The sequence below is a fragment of the Bombina bombina genome, chromosome 1, assembly GCF_027579735.1.
Source record: "Bombina bombina isolate aBomBom1 chromosome 1, aBomBom1.pri, whole genome shotgun sequence".
NCBI lineage: Eukaryota > Metazoa > Chordata > Amphibia > Anura > Bombinatoridae > Bombina > Bombina bombina.
Genome location: NC_069499.1, coordinates 1,393,783,608 through 1,393,801,929, shown reverse-complemented (window position 1 = coordinate 1,393,801,929; position 18,322 = coordinate 1,393,783,608). Strand labels below are relative to the sequence as shown.

The 18,322-nt window shown below is 37.6% G+C and overlaps 1 protein-coding gene across 2 annotated transcripts in view; it reads right to left on the bottom strand.

Moving 5' to 3' along the window:
• The window catches only part of BNIPL (BCL2 interacting protein like), a 105,578-nt gene extending 89,784 nt beyond the window's left edge, over window positions 1-15,794 (bottom strand). For both annotated transcript variants that reach the window (XM_053704860.1, XM_053704865.1), the window contains exon 1: window positions 15,650-15,794. In XM_053704860.1, coding sequence (XP_053560835.1) covers window positions 15,650-15,690 — 41 coding nt within the window. In that variant the 5' untranslated portion in view covers window positions 15,691-15,794. The remainder of the gene's footprint in view (window positions 1-15,649) is intronic.
• Window positions 15,795-18,322: the final 2,528 nt, after the last annotated feature.

The following is an 18,322-nucleotide window of genomic DNA, read 5'->3' as shown; positions in this document are numbered from 1 at the left end:
CTGGAGCTCTCGCCAAAACAAACGAGACACAACTCTATGGTAAAGAAGATTAAGGAAGTTCTCCTCTCACACAACATATTAGATTCTTGGGACACACTATACGGGAAAACTACAGATTATACATATTACTCCTTTGCCCACAAATCGTATTCCAAATTAGATTATATCTATGTTAGCCAAATTTTGATTCCAGACTTAGTTTCATCATCAATACATGCGTGTGCTTGGTCTGACCACTCAATTGTCCAGATAGAGATTAGAGAGTCTTTTCATACTAGTGCCACGCGCTCTTGGACCTTTGACCCACAAGTCCTCCGAAATCCAAACGCACAAGAGAATATTTCTAAAGCATTAAATGAGTACTGGGAAATAAACGTAGGTACAACCTCTAACCCGGCTAATGTTTGGGCGGCTCACAAACCTTACATTAGGGGATTATTAATTAAAGAGAAGGCAGCATTGACCAAAGCGTCAAGATTACAAGTAGACTCTTTACAGAAAGAAATAGACTCCCTGACTAGACTGCATCAGGAGACTTTATCACCAAATACTTTTACACTTCTTCAAAATAGGAGATTAGAATTAGCCACAATTATGAATAAGGCATCCGCTAGAGCAGCCACTAGACTGAAAGCACAGGTACTACTTATATTCCAACAAGCCAGATAAATACCTGGCACATAGATTGAGGGAGCAAGTCAGATCCTATACTATACCATATCTGCAAAAGACAGAGGGAACTTATACTTCCAATCCCCAAGAGATAGCGGACACTTTTGCACAATATTATGCGCAGCTATATGATGGAGATAAAACGATACATAATGCCCAGACTGAGAGATTGCGTGATAGGTTTCTAGAGAGGGCCAAACTCACCCCCTTAACTGAGGATATTAGCAAAGAGATTAATGCCGAGATCACGGCCAGGGAAGTCCTTAATGCTATCAAAGAATTAAAACCAGGGAAGGCTGCTGGTCCCGACGGCTTCCCAGGAGAGTATTACAAACTCTTTAGAACAATTTTAGTACCGCATGTAGTCAGATTCTGTAACGAAATATTGCAGGAGGGTGAGATCCCAAGGGAGATTTTACAGGCTAAGATAGTAGTCATACCTAAACCAGGCCGCAACCCAAAACTATGTCAAAGTTACCGGCCTATTTCTTTAATAAACCAGGACATAAAGATCTCACTAAGATTTTAGCAAATAGACTTAAAATACACCTTCCACAATTGATCCACCCGGATCAGGTGGGTTTCATCTCTAACAGAGAGGCCCCTGATAATACGAGACGTGCAATATCCCTGATCGACTATCTCAGGAGTACTGGAACGCCTTCTCTGGTCCTCTCTCTGGACGCGGAGAAGGCGTTCGATAGAATAGATTGGAACTTTATGTTAGCAGTATTAACCAAATTGGGATTTCACGGTTCATTCTTGAAAGCCATTAAGAGTATCTATTCTTGTCCCACGGCTACGATAAAGGGCAGCAGGTCATCAGTCACAAATCATAAACATTCTGAATGGCACTAGGCAGGGCTGCCCCCTGTCGCCGGTTACTGTTTGCGATGTGTATAGAGCCACTAGCCGCCACGATTCGCTTAGCTTCGGAGGTCCATGGGGTGAAAATAGCGGGGACTGAATTTAAATTATCACTATTTGCAGATGATGTGCTTCTTACGCTGACTAAGCCACTGGTATCTCTGCCGAACCTATATCATATATTAAGCGAATTTTCTGACATATCGGGCTATAAAATTAATTTGGATAAATGCGAAGCATTACCCATAGCTATCCCACCCCACACTAAAAAGGTTATTGAAGCTAACTTTGAGTTTCTATGGGCTCCAGTAGCGATTAAATACTTGGGTATTAGATTACCAAGCGATATTAGAGACCTCTATAAACTCAATTATCTCCCACTATTTAAAACAATTAGGAAAGATATTAGAAAATGGAAACTGGGCAACTTCTCCTGGTACGGCCGACTTTCAGCCATTAAAATGAACATACTCCCACGGCTGTTATATCTTTTTCGGGCCCTCCCAATTAAGATCCCTACGATAGATCTAACTAGGATGCAATCAGACTTGGTGGGGTTTTTGAGAGGAAATAAGAAGGCAAGAATTCCGTCACGATCTCTATTGCAACATAGGCAATTAGGAGGCGTAGGAGTACCAAACCTGACTCATTACTATCAAGCAGCGAGGTTAGCACAGACTACCCTTTTGAGTAAAAACCCAGAAGAAGTAGTGTGGCTGAAAGTTGAGACATTGCTAGCTGACTATAAACGCCCAGACGACATACTGTGGGGGAGACAAGGACACTCACTTAGGGGTATTAATTCCTCGAAAATAACCATAGAGTCGATGCAGGATTGGGCTTCTTGGTCCAAATCCATGCACCTGATTCCGATGAATTCAGTGGTCAGACCAATTAGGACCTTTTGAATCCGGACTTTCATGCGCAAATTGCAAAATGGGAAAATAAGGGGCTGTATAGGGTGGCAGATTTTTTACACCTAGGGAAGATAGCTACCTTTCAACATATACAAGACAAGATAGAGCCAGAGAAGTTGTACTGGTTTCTATACCTACAAGTAACTTCAGCTATAGCGAAGTATAGTTTACACTCCACTAGACAGGGACTGAGCACATTGGAACATCTATGCAACACAGATAAACGCGACAAAAAAATCATCTCTCGCATATATATAGCAATACAACAAGCCACTAACACTTCTAAGTCATCCCTTATGGTTAAGTGGGAATCGGATATCAGGCGAGAATTAACAAAGGAAGAGTGGAAGGGATTCTCTCTACATCAGGTAAAGGACTAATTAGTGCTGATTTTCGAGAGAACTGTATAAAAACGTCTTTTAGATGGTATCTCACCCCTGTGATTACATCTCACTATGCCCAGAACGGAGACAGAAATTGCTACAGAGGATGCGCTGAGGTGGGGACATACTATCACATGTGGTGGGACTGTCCCCAGATCAGGCTCATTTGGAATAAACTATCAGAGTTATTAAGCGAGGGTACTGTCTGAGACTATCAAATTAACAGCAACACAGGCATTGCTGAATGAACACATCAAGCCATTTAATGCAGCCACTAACACTTTCATCCGCACACTGTGTACAGCCACTAGGATAAGTGTAGCTAGGCATTGGAAAGTGGGGTCACCCTCTTGGGGAGAAGTATTAGAAAAGATTAAAACCACACATCAAATGTCCGAAATAGTGGCCTACCAACAGGGAACAAAAGATCAGTATCTGAAAGTATGGAATTACTGGATCTTGAAGGGGTATTAAATTGCTACACTTTAGGGAATCACCCGTACACTACACAAGACAACTAGACTTTGGGCTGTTTGCTTTCCCTACCCTAGATTACTAATTGACTGTAGGTACCCGGATGACGAAGCAAATGGATGGGGTCTCCTCTCCCGGTCTGATTAAGCGGAGTTTAATGTTGCAGGCAGGTAGGTCTTGGTTTGACATTATTTGTTTAAGTTAAGTAATTTTATGTGTTATAGTTGAGAAAGTGAGATCCAATATTGTTGCGGGATGTCTATGGAGGGGGGGGGGGGGGGAGATTGTAAAGGTGTAGGGGCCAGTTTTCAGCTGCTGCATTCCCTCCTCTCCAGTGATGTCCTGGAATAAGATCAAGAACACACTAAGGGATGAGTATACAGATATTATCTGTAATATTGATATAGGAGCAATCCTTAAGCTACAGAATTCCTGGACTCTATTTTGTTTGCAGAAGCAAGAAAGATGGACTTGAGCTATTTTATAAAATTACAGGGGAGTGATAAAATCCCATGGATGGTGATACATGATATAACAACTATTGTGCGGAGGGTTGTTACTCCCTATGCCTTTTTGTTATTGTCTTTCAATATATGTGTTCTATAAAATAATAAAAAATATTTCAACTAAAGATGTGAGTAAAGGGAAGTTTTACTTAAAACTTTCTATCATGTATAGGAAAGAGTAGAATTTAAAGGGACAGTCTAGGCCAAAATAAACTTTCATGATTCAGATAGAGCATGTAATTTTAAACAATTTTCCAATTTACTTTTATCACCAATTTTGCTTTGTTCTTTTTGTATTCTTAGTTGAAAGCTTAACCTAGGAGGTTCATATGCTAATTTCTTAGACCTTGAAGGCCACCTCTTTCAGATTGCATTTTAACAGTTTTTCACCACTAGAGGGTGTTAGTTAACATATTTCATATAGATAACACTGTGCTTGTGCACGAGAAATAATCTGGGAGCAGGCACTGATTGGCTAGACTGCAAGTCTGTCAAAAGAACTGAAAAAAGGGGCAGTTTGCAGAGGCTTAGATACAAGATAATCACAGAGGTTAAAAGTATATTATTATAACTGTGTTGGTTATGCAAAACTGAGGAATGGGTAATAAAGGGATTATCTATCTTTTAAAACAATCAAAATTCTGGTGTAGACTGTCCCTTTAAGCATGTTGAAAATACTTTTTCCTGATTAGATGTTAAAGGGATACTAAACCCAAATGTTTTCTTTCATGATTCAGATAGAGCATGCAATTTTAAACAACTTTCTAATTTACTTTTATTATCATTTTTTCTTTGTTCTCTTGCTATCTTTATTTGAAAAGCAGGAATATAAGCTTAGGAGCCTGCCCATTTTGGTTCAGCACCTGGGTAGTATTCCTTTTAGTAAAGTTGAGTACATTGAAATTGAAACTATGGGGCATATATATTAAGCTCCGTACGGAGCCTGAAGTCCCGTGTTTCTGGCGAGCCTTCAGGCTCGCCAGAAACACCAGTTATGAAGCAGCGGTCTAAAGACCGCTGCTCCATAACCTGTCCGCCTGCTCTGAGCAGGCGGACAGACATCGCTGCAATTCAACCTGATCGAGTACGATCGGGTTGATTGACACCCCCTGCTGGCGGCTGCAAATCTGCAGAGGGCGGTGTTGCACCAGCAGTTTACAAGAGCTGCTGGAGCAATGCTGTCGGATCCGACAGACCTTTGTTAAATAGGCCTCTATTACTCTAATATAGTTTGTGTACTTTCTACAAAAGCTCAGTGACCAAGGTCAACTCCCAAGTTTATGGCCTAGTTTCCATTGAGGTGATAATGTTAATAAAAACATTTATTTCCATTAAAGCCTATGGATAATTTGTATGTTATCACCAATTTCCAAACTTTACCACCTCAATGGAAACTAAGCCTATATTGATAGAAAATGATGCATATTATATATTAGGCTGTGCATTAGTTTTGTTACAAATGTAAATTTGTACCGAAAATACAGATATTTGTTTCATTTTCTCAAAAAAATATATCCAATTTAGGGCCAGGTTACAAGTGGAGCGCAAAAGATCAATTTTGTGAGGGCGATATTTGCACTCCACTTAGTAATACCAGCGCACGCAAATGTGCACTGGTATTACAAGTTAGCCGCAATGCGAACGTGACCTTATGTTCGCATTTCGTAGAAACTTTGCACTTACAAGTGCGCGCTTACATAGGCTCCAATAAGAGCCTCGTTCTCATGCCGTCAGACACGGCATGAGAACCTAGCGCAGCGAAGAGTGTAAGTCGCGCAGAGATGGGCAGAAAATGTTAAATATATATAGATATATGTATACATAAATATATATTTACGTGTTTTTATGTGTATAAACACATATTAACACATAACTATATATGTATATGAACATATACATATATATTTACAGCGAAAACACAGTTTCCCATAGACTGCAATGTAAAGGCACTTCTCAGTGCCGTTTTTTTCTAACACCCCATAACCACCAACTTTAACCCCTAAGAACTGCTTTGTGCATTTTTTCTTTTTATTAAAAAAAAAAAGGTAAATCTTTTTTTTAAATAAAAAATTAAAATATTCTTTATTTTGGGGCACTTTTGGTAAATTACCCAGAGAGCTGATAAATTAGCGCACTACTAGTAATCAAGCCCTAACTAACTAATGTAAAGAAAACAAGCAAATGCTGATGAAATTTGTCAGTATTCATTCGTTTCCTTTAAATTAGCTTTTAAGGGTTAAATATTTATCTCTAGCACAGGAGAAGGCCCTTTAGCTCAGGCTCTGGGATCCGCAGCACTAAGTCTCCTATTAGCCTGGGGCTCTGTGAAGTAGGCACGGGATTAGATCGGCTCTCCAGCGCGCAAGAGGTAAGTATAAGTCTACACGTGAACTTTTTCACCTGTAGCAAAGGAACATGAATATAAGTGTTCCCTGAATATTCAGTACTCGTTTTGCTTTAAACTTAATGAATACTGAATAGTGCTCAGACTAATATTCGGAAAAACTAATTTTTCGAATATTTGTTCTGAAAGATTTGTACGAAATAATTTTTTCTTGCCGCACATTTCTATTATATATATATATATATATATATATATATATATATATATATATATATATATATATATATATATATATATATATATAATCTGTAAAGAAGCACTCACTGGACTTCAGACATCAGTGATGATAATTCTTTTTATTGTGACGTTTCGGAACCACAAACGTCCCCTCTTCTGACAAACACCAAGTGCAACAGGCCTATAAATGTTTGTATTTTTTTTGTGGTCCCGAAACGTCACAAAAAAAAAGAATTATCACTGATGTCTGAAGTCCAGTGAGTCATTCTTTACAGATTTTCTATATACCTTGCTACAGCACCTTGGCAGTTGAAGTTTGGTGGTGAGAGTGCATACACCTTTTCACTTGGATATATATATATATATATATGTGTGTGTGTGTGTGTGTGTGTATAGTGTGAAAGTGTGTAGTGTGTGTTTGGGGATGTGTATATAGTGTGTCTTTTATGTTTAGTGTGTATATGTCTGTATAGTGAGTGTGTGTAGTGTGTTTGGATATGTGTATATAGTGTGTCTGCACGCGTCTGTGTATATAGTGTGTATATGTTTGTATAGTGTGTGCTTGGGTATGTGTATATAGCATCTGTATGTCTGTGTGTATAGTTGATATATTTGTGTTGTGAGTGTGTGTGGTGTATTTGGGTATGTGCATATAGTGTGTCTGTGTGTGTCTGTGTATATAATGTGCATATGTGTGTGTGTGTAGTGTGTGTTTGGGTATGTGTCTGTGTGTGTAGTGTGCATATGTGTGTGTGTATGTGTGTGTATTGTGTGTTTGGGTATGTGTATATAGTGTGTCTGTATGTATGTGTGTATATAGTGTGTCTGTATGTGTGTATGTAAATAGTGTGTCTGTAAATAGTGTGTCTGTATGTGTGTGTATATAGTGTGCATATATGTGTGTGTAGTGTGTTTTTGGGTATGTGTATATAGTGTGTCTGTATGTGTCTGTGTATATGGTGTACATATATGTGTGTGTTTGAGTATGTGTAAATAGTGTGTCTGTATGTGTGTGTGTATAGTGTGCATATATGTGTGTGTAGTGTGTGTTTGGTTATGTGTATATACTGTGTCTGTATGTGTCTGTGTATATAGTGTGCATATATGTGTGTGTAGTGTGTAGTGTGTGCTTGAGTATGTGTAAATAGTGTGTCTGTATGTTTGTGTATATAGTGTGAATATATGTGTGTGTTATGTGTAGTGTGTGCTTGAGTATGTGTAAATTGTGCGTCTGTATGTGTGTGTATATAGTGTGTCTGTATGTGTGTGGGTGTATATAGAGTGTCTGTATGTGTGTGTGTGTGTATATAGAGTGTCTGTATGTGTGTGTGTATATAGTGTGCATATGTGTGGGTGTAGTGTGTGTGTTTGAGTATGTGTAAATTGTGTGTCTGTATGTGTGTATATATAGAGTGTCTGTATGTGTGTGTGTATATAGAGTGTCTGTATGTGTGTATGTATGTGTGTGTATATAGTGTGCATATGTGTGTGGGTGTATGTGTGTGTAGCATCTGTCTATGCATACCTCCCAACATTTCAAAATTCAAAAGAGGGACACCCCCCCCCCCCCCCCCCCCCCGTGGCAAAAATGTGAAAGGGACAGGGCTTAAAAAAATCATAAGACCAAAGTATTATAAATACAATTCTAAATAAAGTCATATCTTTTAATACTCTTAGGCAGTAAATCAAACACAAGTTCAAACCACTGGTATAGCTGCCACTGTTCGTTACCCTGGTGTTGCACTGCTCATAGTATAAAACTGAAGGCATGCTAGTATTATCACCAGTGGTTAGACGTCATCACTACCAGGGGTTAGAGGTCACCATTACCTGAGGTCAGAGGGTATACAGCCTTCTTACTCCTAATTAACCCACACACCATTCATTTTCCACAAGGAATCTAACAGGTATATAACCCTGGGAGAGAAAAGCCAGCTGCTTCTGAGTATGGGCCCAATAGAATTTATTTATTTATTTATTTATTTTTTAAATGCATGAGGCAATGCGGGACAGATGGCTAGCAACCCGGGACAGCGGGACAGACCCTAAAACCGGGACTGTCCCGCGAAAATCGGGACAGTTGGGAGGTATGGTCTATGTACTTTGGGTATAAAAACCCATGTATCATGTAGTAGTTTACATCTGTGCTTAATTATACCCAGCTAAAGCTGTATCTGTGCATTTATAAAACAATTAAGAGCATCACAAGGCCAGTGTTACTGTCACATGCTTTCCCAAGGTCATCCTTCTGTTGTCTACAAACATAGGGAACAATACTCTCTTTTTAGGATACTTTCCTGTCTCTAGACACATTTGTTTGTTTTTTACCTCCCAAAAATATGTTTACTCATTGAAGGTTATCTCTCCCTCCCCTTCCAGCAACACTAAATTTAAACTTTGAATTGCTAAAAAAATATAGTTACATTTACTGTGTGCAGGGCTTCAGGTAAAACAAGTTGCTCATCTCTATTTTAATATGCTCACAGTCATTTTTATGAGTTAGTTTTAATTTATGACTGCAAATATTGAAACATATTTATTACTCTAATAATAGCTTAGGGGCATATTTATCAAAGTGCGAGCCGACATTATACGATGTAGCGTATCATGTCCACTGCACATCGATAATTTATTCATTTATCATTGCACAAGCAGTTCTTGTGAACTGCTTGTGCAATACCGCCCCCTGCAGACTCGCGGCACTACACCGCGCTCTGTTACCACTGAATGTGATACGGCAAAAAGTATATATCAGACTAGTAAATGCCTTTATAATAACCAGAAATCACTCAAAATAATCTATTGCCCTTATCACATAATTACTTTGTCTTACAAACTCCAATAATATGTGCAGTCTGGAAAGTCAGAATATTTTACATACCACAAAAATGATGTAAATTCTTTACCCCCTATCATGCAGTCATTTTCTGCCCTGATTTATTAACTCACTAGCTGCCAGACTGATTGACAAATCACTGGAAACTCCATCTAGTGAACACCCTATTTTCCTAGTTCCATCACAAGGTAAAGTGTAAAATTAAAATGTGAAACATGCCGTAGCCGTTAAGTAAACGGGCTTCTAATGTGACCCGCAAGGAACTGAGAGGCTTGCCATGGCTAAAACATTAACAGGAGGTTTAGCACAAAATGAGACCAGTTTGTAGAACATCTCAGAAAATCAACATAAGCAAACTGCTTTATACTATATCTTGTAAGTGCTGGAGGCGATACTTATACTGCAAACACTACAGAAAGGGAACAGTACAATAGGCGCATTGCACATGCGTGAAAGCCGGTTACGAGTAAGTTAGAAAAATTACAGGGAACACAAGAAGATCATGATGTCACGGATGATGAGAATGGGGCGGAGCCAGACAAACATTTTCAAACGGCAGCAGCAGCAAAAGTAAGTGATTTTACTTGCAAACGGAATATCTGTAAAAACTGGGATATATTTGTAAAAAACGATCTATGGCAACTTTATAGATATAAGTTAAAACTAATTTTGGGTTGACTGTACCTTTAAGGGCTCGCTGCTATTAAACTGTAAAAAAATGGAGCCCTAAGCTACCAAAATGGCGGACAACTAAAAGTAGTTTACGGCTCCATTTTAGTACCAGGTTTCCATTGAAATATTTTGCGCATTGTGTGCAGTCACTCTTTTCGTGTAGGTATAAGTTAACGGCATCCGATGTCAGATTTCTTGAAAATCAAGTTAGTTGCTATGGTCTAGGGTCAATTGTCTTAAATGGCATGTTCTAACATATTAAAGCATGAAATTATTTTTCTTTTAATAGCTATTTATCTCACTATACTGGGTTCTGTATGCAAAAGACACATACATTACAGTATAATGCTAAACAAATATAAAAAAGCCAAGAAAGAGTTTGTGTGTGATTTCTCTCCACATTACTATAAGACAGCGCCACACTTATCAATATATATCAACAGAAGCTGTTCAACAGTTGAATAAATAATTGATAGAACATACAAGTATATAAGAAATTGGTTAGAGAAAGTTCAAGTCAATGGTACTTGTTTAGATACTCCAAAGCCAAATAGGATAAAAGGGTCCTTCCTTGCCCAACGGTGTCTGTTCCCAGGCTTAGGTAAGAGGTGTGTAGAAGTTTTTCTCTAGAAGGAGAAAAAAAGAAAGAGCGCATCCACGATCTAAGTGCAGTAAATAAGTTCACTCACAAGAATGCCCTCAAACATATGAGGTATCTCCGTTCCTTAAGAAATATACACACAGTTCCACTCCAGATTATGGTCGTGGCCTTAACCATAATCTGACGTGTGAGGAGAAGGGAATGTGGATGACGCTCGGATCAAACTAACAGCCGGCAAGTATAGTTTGTTTCCTATAGCGCATTCACACGATTTCCTCTATACACATTTAAGTCCACAGCAAAATAGTTTAGCCAAGTCCCCTGTGATACTCGATTATATTGAAAATCTGCAGACACGGAGGGAGGCAGTAAGGAGGATAAACAGTGCTGGAGTGGAACTGTGTGTATATCTCTTAAGGAACGGACATACCTCATATGTTCGAGGGCACTCTTGTGAGTGAGAATTTGCTTATGTTTTATTTTTTCAATAAAGTGTGAACTTATTTACTGCACTTAGATCGTGGATGCGCTCTTTCTTATTTTCTCCTTCTAGAGAAAAACTTCTACACATGATTTCTCTCCACACTGGCAACTTTGATAATTAAAACCCTATCTCAATGTTCTATATCCCCCAACATCATATTTTCTACTTTTTTTTTTTAATAATAATTTAAATTGGAATTAAAATAATTTTTATATGTGCATAAATGCCAGCAGTATAGCATATATTTATACATAATATTCTTAGCTTAATGCCATTTAGGATGTGCAAAATATATGATGCTGCATTTACAGTTTTTGAGGCTATGCGGAGCAGGCTTGAATGAGCGACCCTGAAACTGCAGAGACGGCCTCTTTCACCTCTCTGCCACCTCAGAAGTGGTGAGATGAATCCCCCCCACACTCACTCGTTCAGGGTGAGTGACATGCTATGCCCTTGTAGAATTGGTAGCACGAGAACAGGGGTTGGCATTGTATGAGAAAGCACTTGTGCAACACTAAATTTCGCCACATGATGTAGTATTGCAAGTGGAGATAGCAGGCAGACAGGTTCTCTTCTGACAAACCTGTCCTCATGCAATCATGATACACTTGCCATAAGTGACAGTCAATGTATTGTGAAATTATAGAGTTTTGGCAAAGTTAATGGTGGGGACAATCCAAAAATGAGAAATAGAACCACCTAGCAACACTTCAAAATAAATAACAGATTCATTTAAAGGACCAGTAAACACAGCAGATTTGCATAATCAACAAATGCAAGATAACAAGACAATACAATAGCATTTACTCTGAATTTCAAATGAGTAGTAGATTCTTTTCTAACACATTTTAAGTTATGTATATTTCAACTCCCCCTGTACCATGTGATAGCAATCAGCCAATCACAAATGCATATACGTATAGTCTGAGTTCTTGCCCATGCTCAGTAGGAGCTGGTGACTCAAAAAAAGTGTAAATATAAAAGACTGTGCACATTTTTTTAATGGAAGTAAATTGGAAAGTTGTTAGAAATTACATGTTCTATCTGAATCATGAAAATGTAATAAAGCCTGAGTGTCCCTTTAAAGGAAAATGCAAGTCAAAATTAAACTTGTATGGTTTTGATAAAGGACGCAGTTTTAAGACTTTTACCAAATATTTTTGTTCACTCATATCCTTTGATGAATAACATACCTACCTACTACTGGGAGCAAGCAGTTGATTGGTGACTACACACATATGCCTCTTCTCATTGGCTTGCTAGAGCTAGGTCCCAGTAGTGCATTGCTACTCTGGTAGTAACTTTACCTATGTGTTTAACCCCATTTACAAGGATTAAACATATACAGTAGTTATATGTAAGCAACAGTGCAATAATAGAACGCATAAGACTGTTTTCTTTTTGGACTTTTATGTTCCTTTTAAAATTTCTGATCTGTAAATTGGATATATTTTTAACCTAATGGCCCAAATTATATGTTTCTACTTCATATCATATTAATGCTTGGGGTATTTATAGCCCTGTTTATAGGGAATATCATTACATTCCCTTGTAAAAGTAGTTACTATGAGCTTCATAGTATTACTATGGTTCTATTATTACAATATGACACATAAATCTATCTTAATGGGAGATTACATGAATAATAATCATTTTAGTGTAATACCGGTATTTTAACCCCTTAAGGACCGGGCATTTCAGACAAAAACTTCCCCAAAAGACCACAGCACTACATTTTAACAGAAATAGAGCCATTTTTTATATTTACCTATCAAAACTATATATTTTTTTAGTAGACAACCCAAAGTATTGATCTAGGCCCATTTTGGTATATTTCATGCCACCATTTCACTGCCAAATGCGATCAAATAAAAAGAAATCAACTTTTTCACTAACTTTAGGTTTTATGTGATGGGGTAAGTACAACAGATGGCATCATGTGACTGTGATGGGGTAAGTACAGCAGATGGCATCATGTGACTGTGATGGGGTAAGTACAGCAGATGGTATCATGTGACTGTGATGGGGTAAGTAAAGCAGATGGCATCATGTGACTGTGATGGGGTAAGTACAACAGATGGCATCATGTGACTGTGATGGGGTAAGTAAAGCAGATGGCATCATGTGACTGTGATGGGGTAAGTACAACAGATGGCATCATGTGACTGTGATGGAGTTTCATTAACAGCTTCTGCAATTATGGCACAAATGGTTGTGAATGCTTCTCTGGGATCCCCTTTGTTCAGAAATAGCAGACATATATGGCTTTGGCGTTGCTTTTTGGTAATTAGAAGGCCGCTAAATGCTGCTGCGCACCACACGTGTATTATTCCCAGCAGTGAAGGGGTAATTAGGTAGCTTGTAGGGTTAATTTTACCTTTACTGTAGAGATCAGCCTCCCATCCGACACATCCCACCCCCTGATCCCTCCCTGACCCCTCTCAAACAGCTCTCTTCCTTCCCCCACCCCACAATTATCACCGCCATCTTAAGTACTGGCAGAAAGTCTGCCAGTACTAAAATAAAAGGCTTTTACTTTTTTTTTTTTGGTTTTTAAATATATTCTTCAGTGTAGGATACCCCCTTATCCCCCAACCTCCCTGAACCCCCCAAACAGCTCTCTAACCCTTCACCTTCTACCTATTTGCCGCTAGTACCCAGTTTGCTAAAAAAAAAAAAAGGTTTTATTTTTTTTTAATATAAAAATGCATTTTTCTGTAGTGTAGCTGCCCCCTTCAATACCCTCCCCGATCCCTTTTCCCCAAGTCTTACCCCCCTCCCTCTCCCTTCTTATGCTTTAAAAAGACTAAGAAGCGCACACGCATATGTGCACACGCACGCTCCCGCACCCCACCCCCCCTTGTGAGCTCCCGACGCTATCCCGGCAATATCGGAACCGGATCCACCTCAGAAGGAACTGCTCTAGCGATGAGCCGCCCACCCGCCTCCCTCCGACCCACCAATGATCGGCACCATTGCTTGCCAATGCAGAGAGGGCCACAGGGTGGCTCTCTCTGCATCGGATGCTTAAAAAAGGTTATTACAGGATACCTCAATATCGAGGCATCACTGCAACAACCTGAAAGTGTCTGGAAGCGATTACGATCACTTCCAGCGCTTTAAACTTTCAACATTAACTGACACTTTTTGTAGGACGTGCCTGGCACGTCCTTGGTTGTTAAGGGGTTAATCTTGTCATCAGTAATTTTTCTCATTGTTTTAATGAAAAATTGCCCTACACTTAAAGGGATATGAAACAGTACTCATTTAGTAAAAACAATAATCTTGTATTCATTAAGCCAGTTTAAGTTACTCTAGAAGATTTATGACATCAAGCTAGATAAGCCTTTCTGTAGAGACCCCAGTCCCTTTGAAAAGTAATTGACCCTGCACAAGTAAAAAAAAAAAGAAATAATAGGTTAAATCCATTTAAAATGATTAATAATACATATTGCAATGATTTCTATTAAAGGGACATGAAACAAAAAAACAAAAAATCTTTCATGATTCAGATAGAGCATACATTTGTAAATAACATTCCAGTTTACTATTAGCAATTTTGCTTCATTCTCTTGGTATCCTTTTTTGAAGGAGCAGCAATGCACTACTGGGAACTAGCTGAACACATCAGTAAACCAATCACATGAGGCATATATATGCAGCTAAAAATTAGCAGCTAGTTGCCATCTCCTCAGAGCCTACCTAGTTGTACTTTTCAACAAAGGATACCAAGAGTACAAAGTAAATTTGATCCAATAACTAAACTAGAATGTTGTTTAAAATTAAAATAGTATTCTCTATCTGACTCACAAAAGAAAGAAATTGTGCTTCATGTCCTTTTAAGCATAACCCACTGATTAGTGTTTTTTTTATTAGAACAATGACACAGACTGTTTTATATCCCTTAAACACTACCATATTAAGCTTTTTCAGTAATAAAATGTAATGTAATGTTCAAATCCCTTTTAAAGACATACACAACTGCACACGTAATCCATTAACATCACTATATACCATTAAAAGGTATCAACTAACATACAGGCCCTGCAACCTGTGATGTAATTGCTAAACTTTTTTTTTTTTTTTTGCTCTTAATCCTGCGCATTTGGTTTTTGGATTACCAAATCCGGAGATAAACAAGAAAGATAACAATTTTTGTGTTGTTTTTGGGAGGCAAAGATGTCAATCTTGAAGGGTATACTATTAATGTCATCTATTTGTTTGTACTTACTTTTTTTTTCTAATGTGTTCATCCAATGAAAAATGTATTAATTGTGTTTTCAAAGAGTGGTCCAAGTTGCTATAGTAACAGATCAACCTGTATCATCCGCTTCTTTTGAAGAGTTTACAGTGTTTTCAAAGTAGAACTATTTATAGCTAAATGAGCACTGTATGCAAAACCTCGAAACAGATCAAATCTAATTCATATTCCTTAATAAAGATCACTTTAACTTGAGACACAATTAAGATTTTTCCTTATTAAATTCTTTATAGAATATTTTATATGCTTTTTGATTTTTCATCATAAAATGTATCTTTGCTATGTGATAGCTAAACTATTTTAACATTGCTCTAAAAGGTTAGTTATTTTATTTATACATTTAATTCAATGTAATGCTGTTAAAAGAAAATTATCTTATGACCTAGGAATCTTACCTTTGGTTCTGTGTTCCTTTCTCTTCTATATAAGTACCCATTTTTATTTCATTCACTTGATGACGATTCCTTCTCAAAGTTGTATCCAAGGCTTCTTACTCACGGTACTGCCTCATGATCACTAAATAATATTGCAAATACACACCTATTACAAACTGGTTTGTCCACCTCTAGCTTTTCAAATCAGCTGAGATTTACTTTCCTGTGTATTCTCGGTCCTAGTGCTGGTTCTACACTTTGTAATTTGTATCTGTTGAATGACAAAAGGAGACATTTGTTTATGATATTGTGTATTTAAGTTCATATATTAGTACAGTAAAGGCGCATTCTAGCGTAATAATAACATGCTCCACTCATTTGATCATGTTTATAATTTAACCATTTTTTGTTTATTGCAAACCCAGCACAATGGATTGAGCAGGTCATAGTCAGTGAGCCAATCAGAAGTAACATACATACGTATCCACCAATCATCATCAGTGCTCTGCAAAGGAACAACATGGGAGCACCCCTTTGCGAATGTTAAATGCCTAATAAGAAACAAGCATATATTTATTAATAAAATGCATTAACAATTAAAACAATTTTTTACTAAAATAGAACGTTCTTTTACTACTTCAATCCATTTTGAACAGCTATGTAAAGTTATTTTAAAAATCCTTATAAATCCTCTACTCAATAAAATGGTTAATAATTGATATGTAACTGACATAATAGTAAAAAGTGTATGAAAAAATAAATTGTTATAAATTGGAAAGACGTTTGTTTAATCAATTACTGTTTAAAGAAATATTAAACAGTCTGTTTTATTGTTGTAATAAAAATGAACTAAGCAGTGTGTTATACGTAATAGAGATCATTGCTATATGTATTTTTCCTCATTTTAAAATGATTTACCTTTTATTTCTTATTTTTACCTTCATTTGTTCAGTGCCAATTACTTCCTGTCATAGCCCTACAAGGAGGCTGTGGTCTCTACTGGAAGGCTAATCTAGCTTGATGTCATAAATCTTTTAGAGTAACGTGATTTGGTTTACTCATGCTCAATAGAGGCAGAATGCAACTTAAGTTCAAAACATGTTTGCTCTCTTATCTCCCTGAGGGCAGGTTCTATAATCACATTTAAATATTTTTTATTGAGGGGCATGTTATATAATGACATTTAAATATTTTTTATTGAGGTTTGGTGCAAGGCAAACACATAATAATTGTCAATACACAATAGAAAGAAAAAAATAGTTTCACATTATACAGCCAATATAGATCAGAATAGAACGCTATATGGTTACATGACAAATATTACTTTCAGTACAAATAACGTTTGCCAAACATACTATATACCTACTACCAAATGACATATGAGGCCACTTTTAGACCACACAATGTTGCAGAAAATATAAAGCTATAGCAGGTAATCACAAATTAGAGGGGACCACTCTTGGGTCCCAAATGATGAACCTCGTTTTACTTTTATTTAACCGATCTATGGCTCTAACACCATTGAGTATGACATACATTCTAAATATATATAGAAGAACTATCTAGGATACTAAACCATTGTCTGGTGAATACTGAGAGTTTTTTTTAAAATACAACAACATATTGGGATAGAAGTGGCATTCAATGCAATCAAGTATACACTATGAGGGGTAATACTCTGCAGCAGGGGTTAGCTTGACTCGATTATATAACTATTGTTCTAATGTAGCCCAGATAGATGGAGCGCAAAAATAAAAAGTGAATAATAATCCTCTCTTACAATCTGGCACCACACAGGCACCGATCATCGCAAGTACACCTACAAATATCCTGGTACATATGATACTAAATAAGGGTCTATTTTGTTCCCAAATGGAACTATCCCAATTACTGGGACCCCCCTTCCATCTCTGGTTCCCTTACCTACAGGTAAGACACCCCATACTCAATAATTCTTTTAGAGCTGACCTCACTAGACCCCTTACCCCCCTTGAAGTTCTATGCACAACCCCCTTAATAACCAGATCTCATATTTCTATGATTTACAAGATACTAAGAGGCTCCTTTCCCACCAAAAAAAATCATATATAACAAAGTGGGAAAAAGAACTAAATATTACCTTGACAGATACCCAATGGAATCATATATTTACAGAAACCAAAAGATCATCTATATCATTAACATTAGCAGAACTAAACTACAAGCTGCTTTCCAGATGGTATTTAACTCCCCACCGTCTCCATAGTATCTTTCCTAACTCCTCCTCTTTATGTTGGAGGCATTGTGGAGGAATAGGCACCATATCCCACATGTGGTGTTCCTGCCCTCTCCTTCAAACCTACTGGGATAATATCAATAAATGTATTGACACTACTCTAGGTACATCATTTAAACTCTCGCCTACTATAGTCTTATTAAACAATATTCCCCCTATCACTTGTATATACCGGAAAAAAACGACTCCATTGTATGCTTAAGTGCCAGACGTTTAATACCTAGATTCTGGAAGAAAACCCAAACTCCCAATTTTCCCATGTGGTTAAGAGAAGTGGATTACGTTTTATCTCTAGAAGAAATACACTACACCTTCTTAGGCAAACAAGACTTTATTGCTGACATCTTATATATATGGGAACAAGGGCTGCTTTAACATTTACCATGATGTATTATACAATGCTCACAATCTGAAGGTAA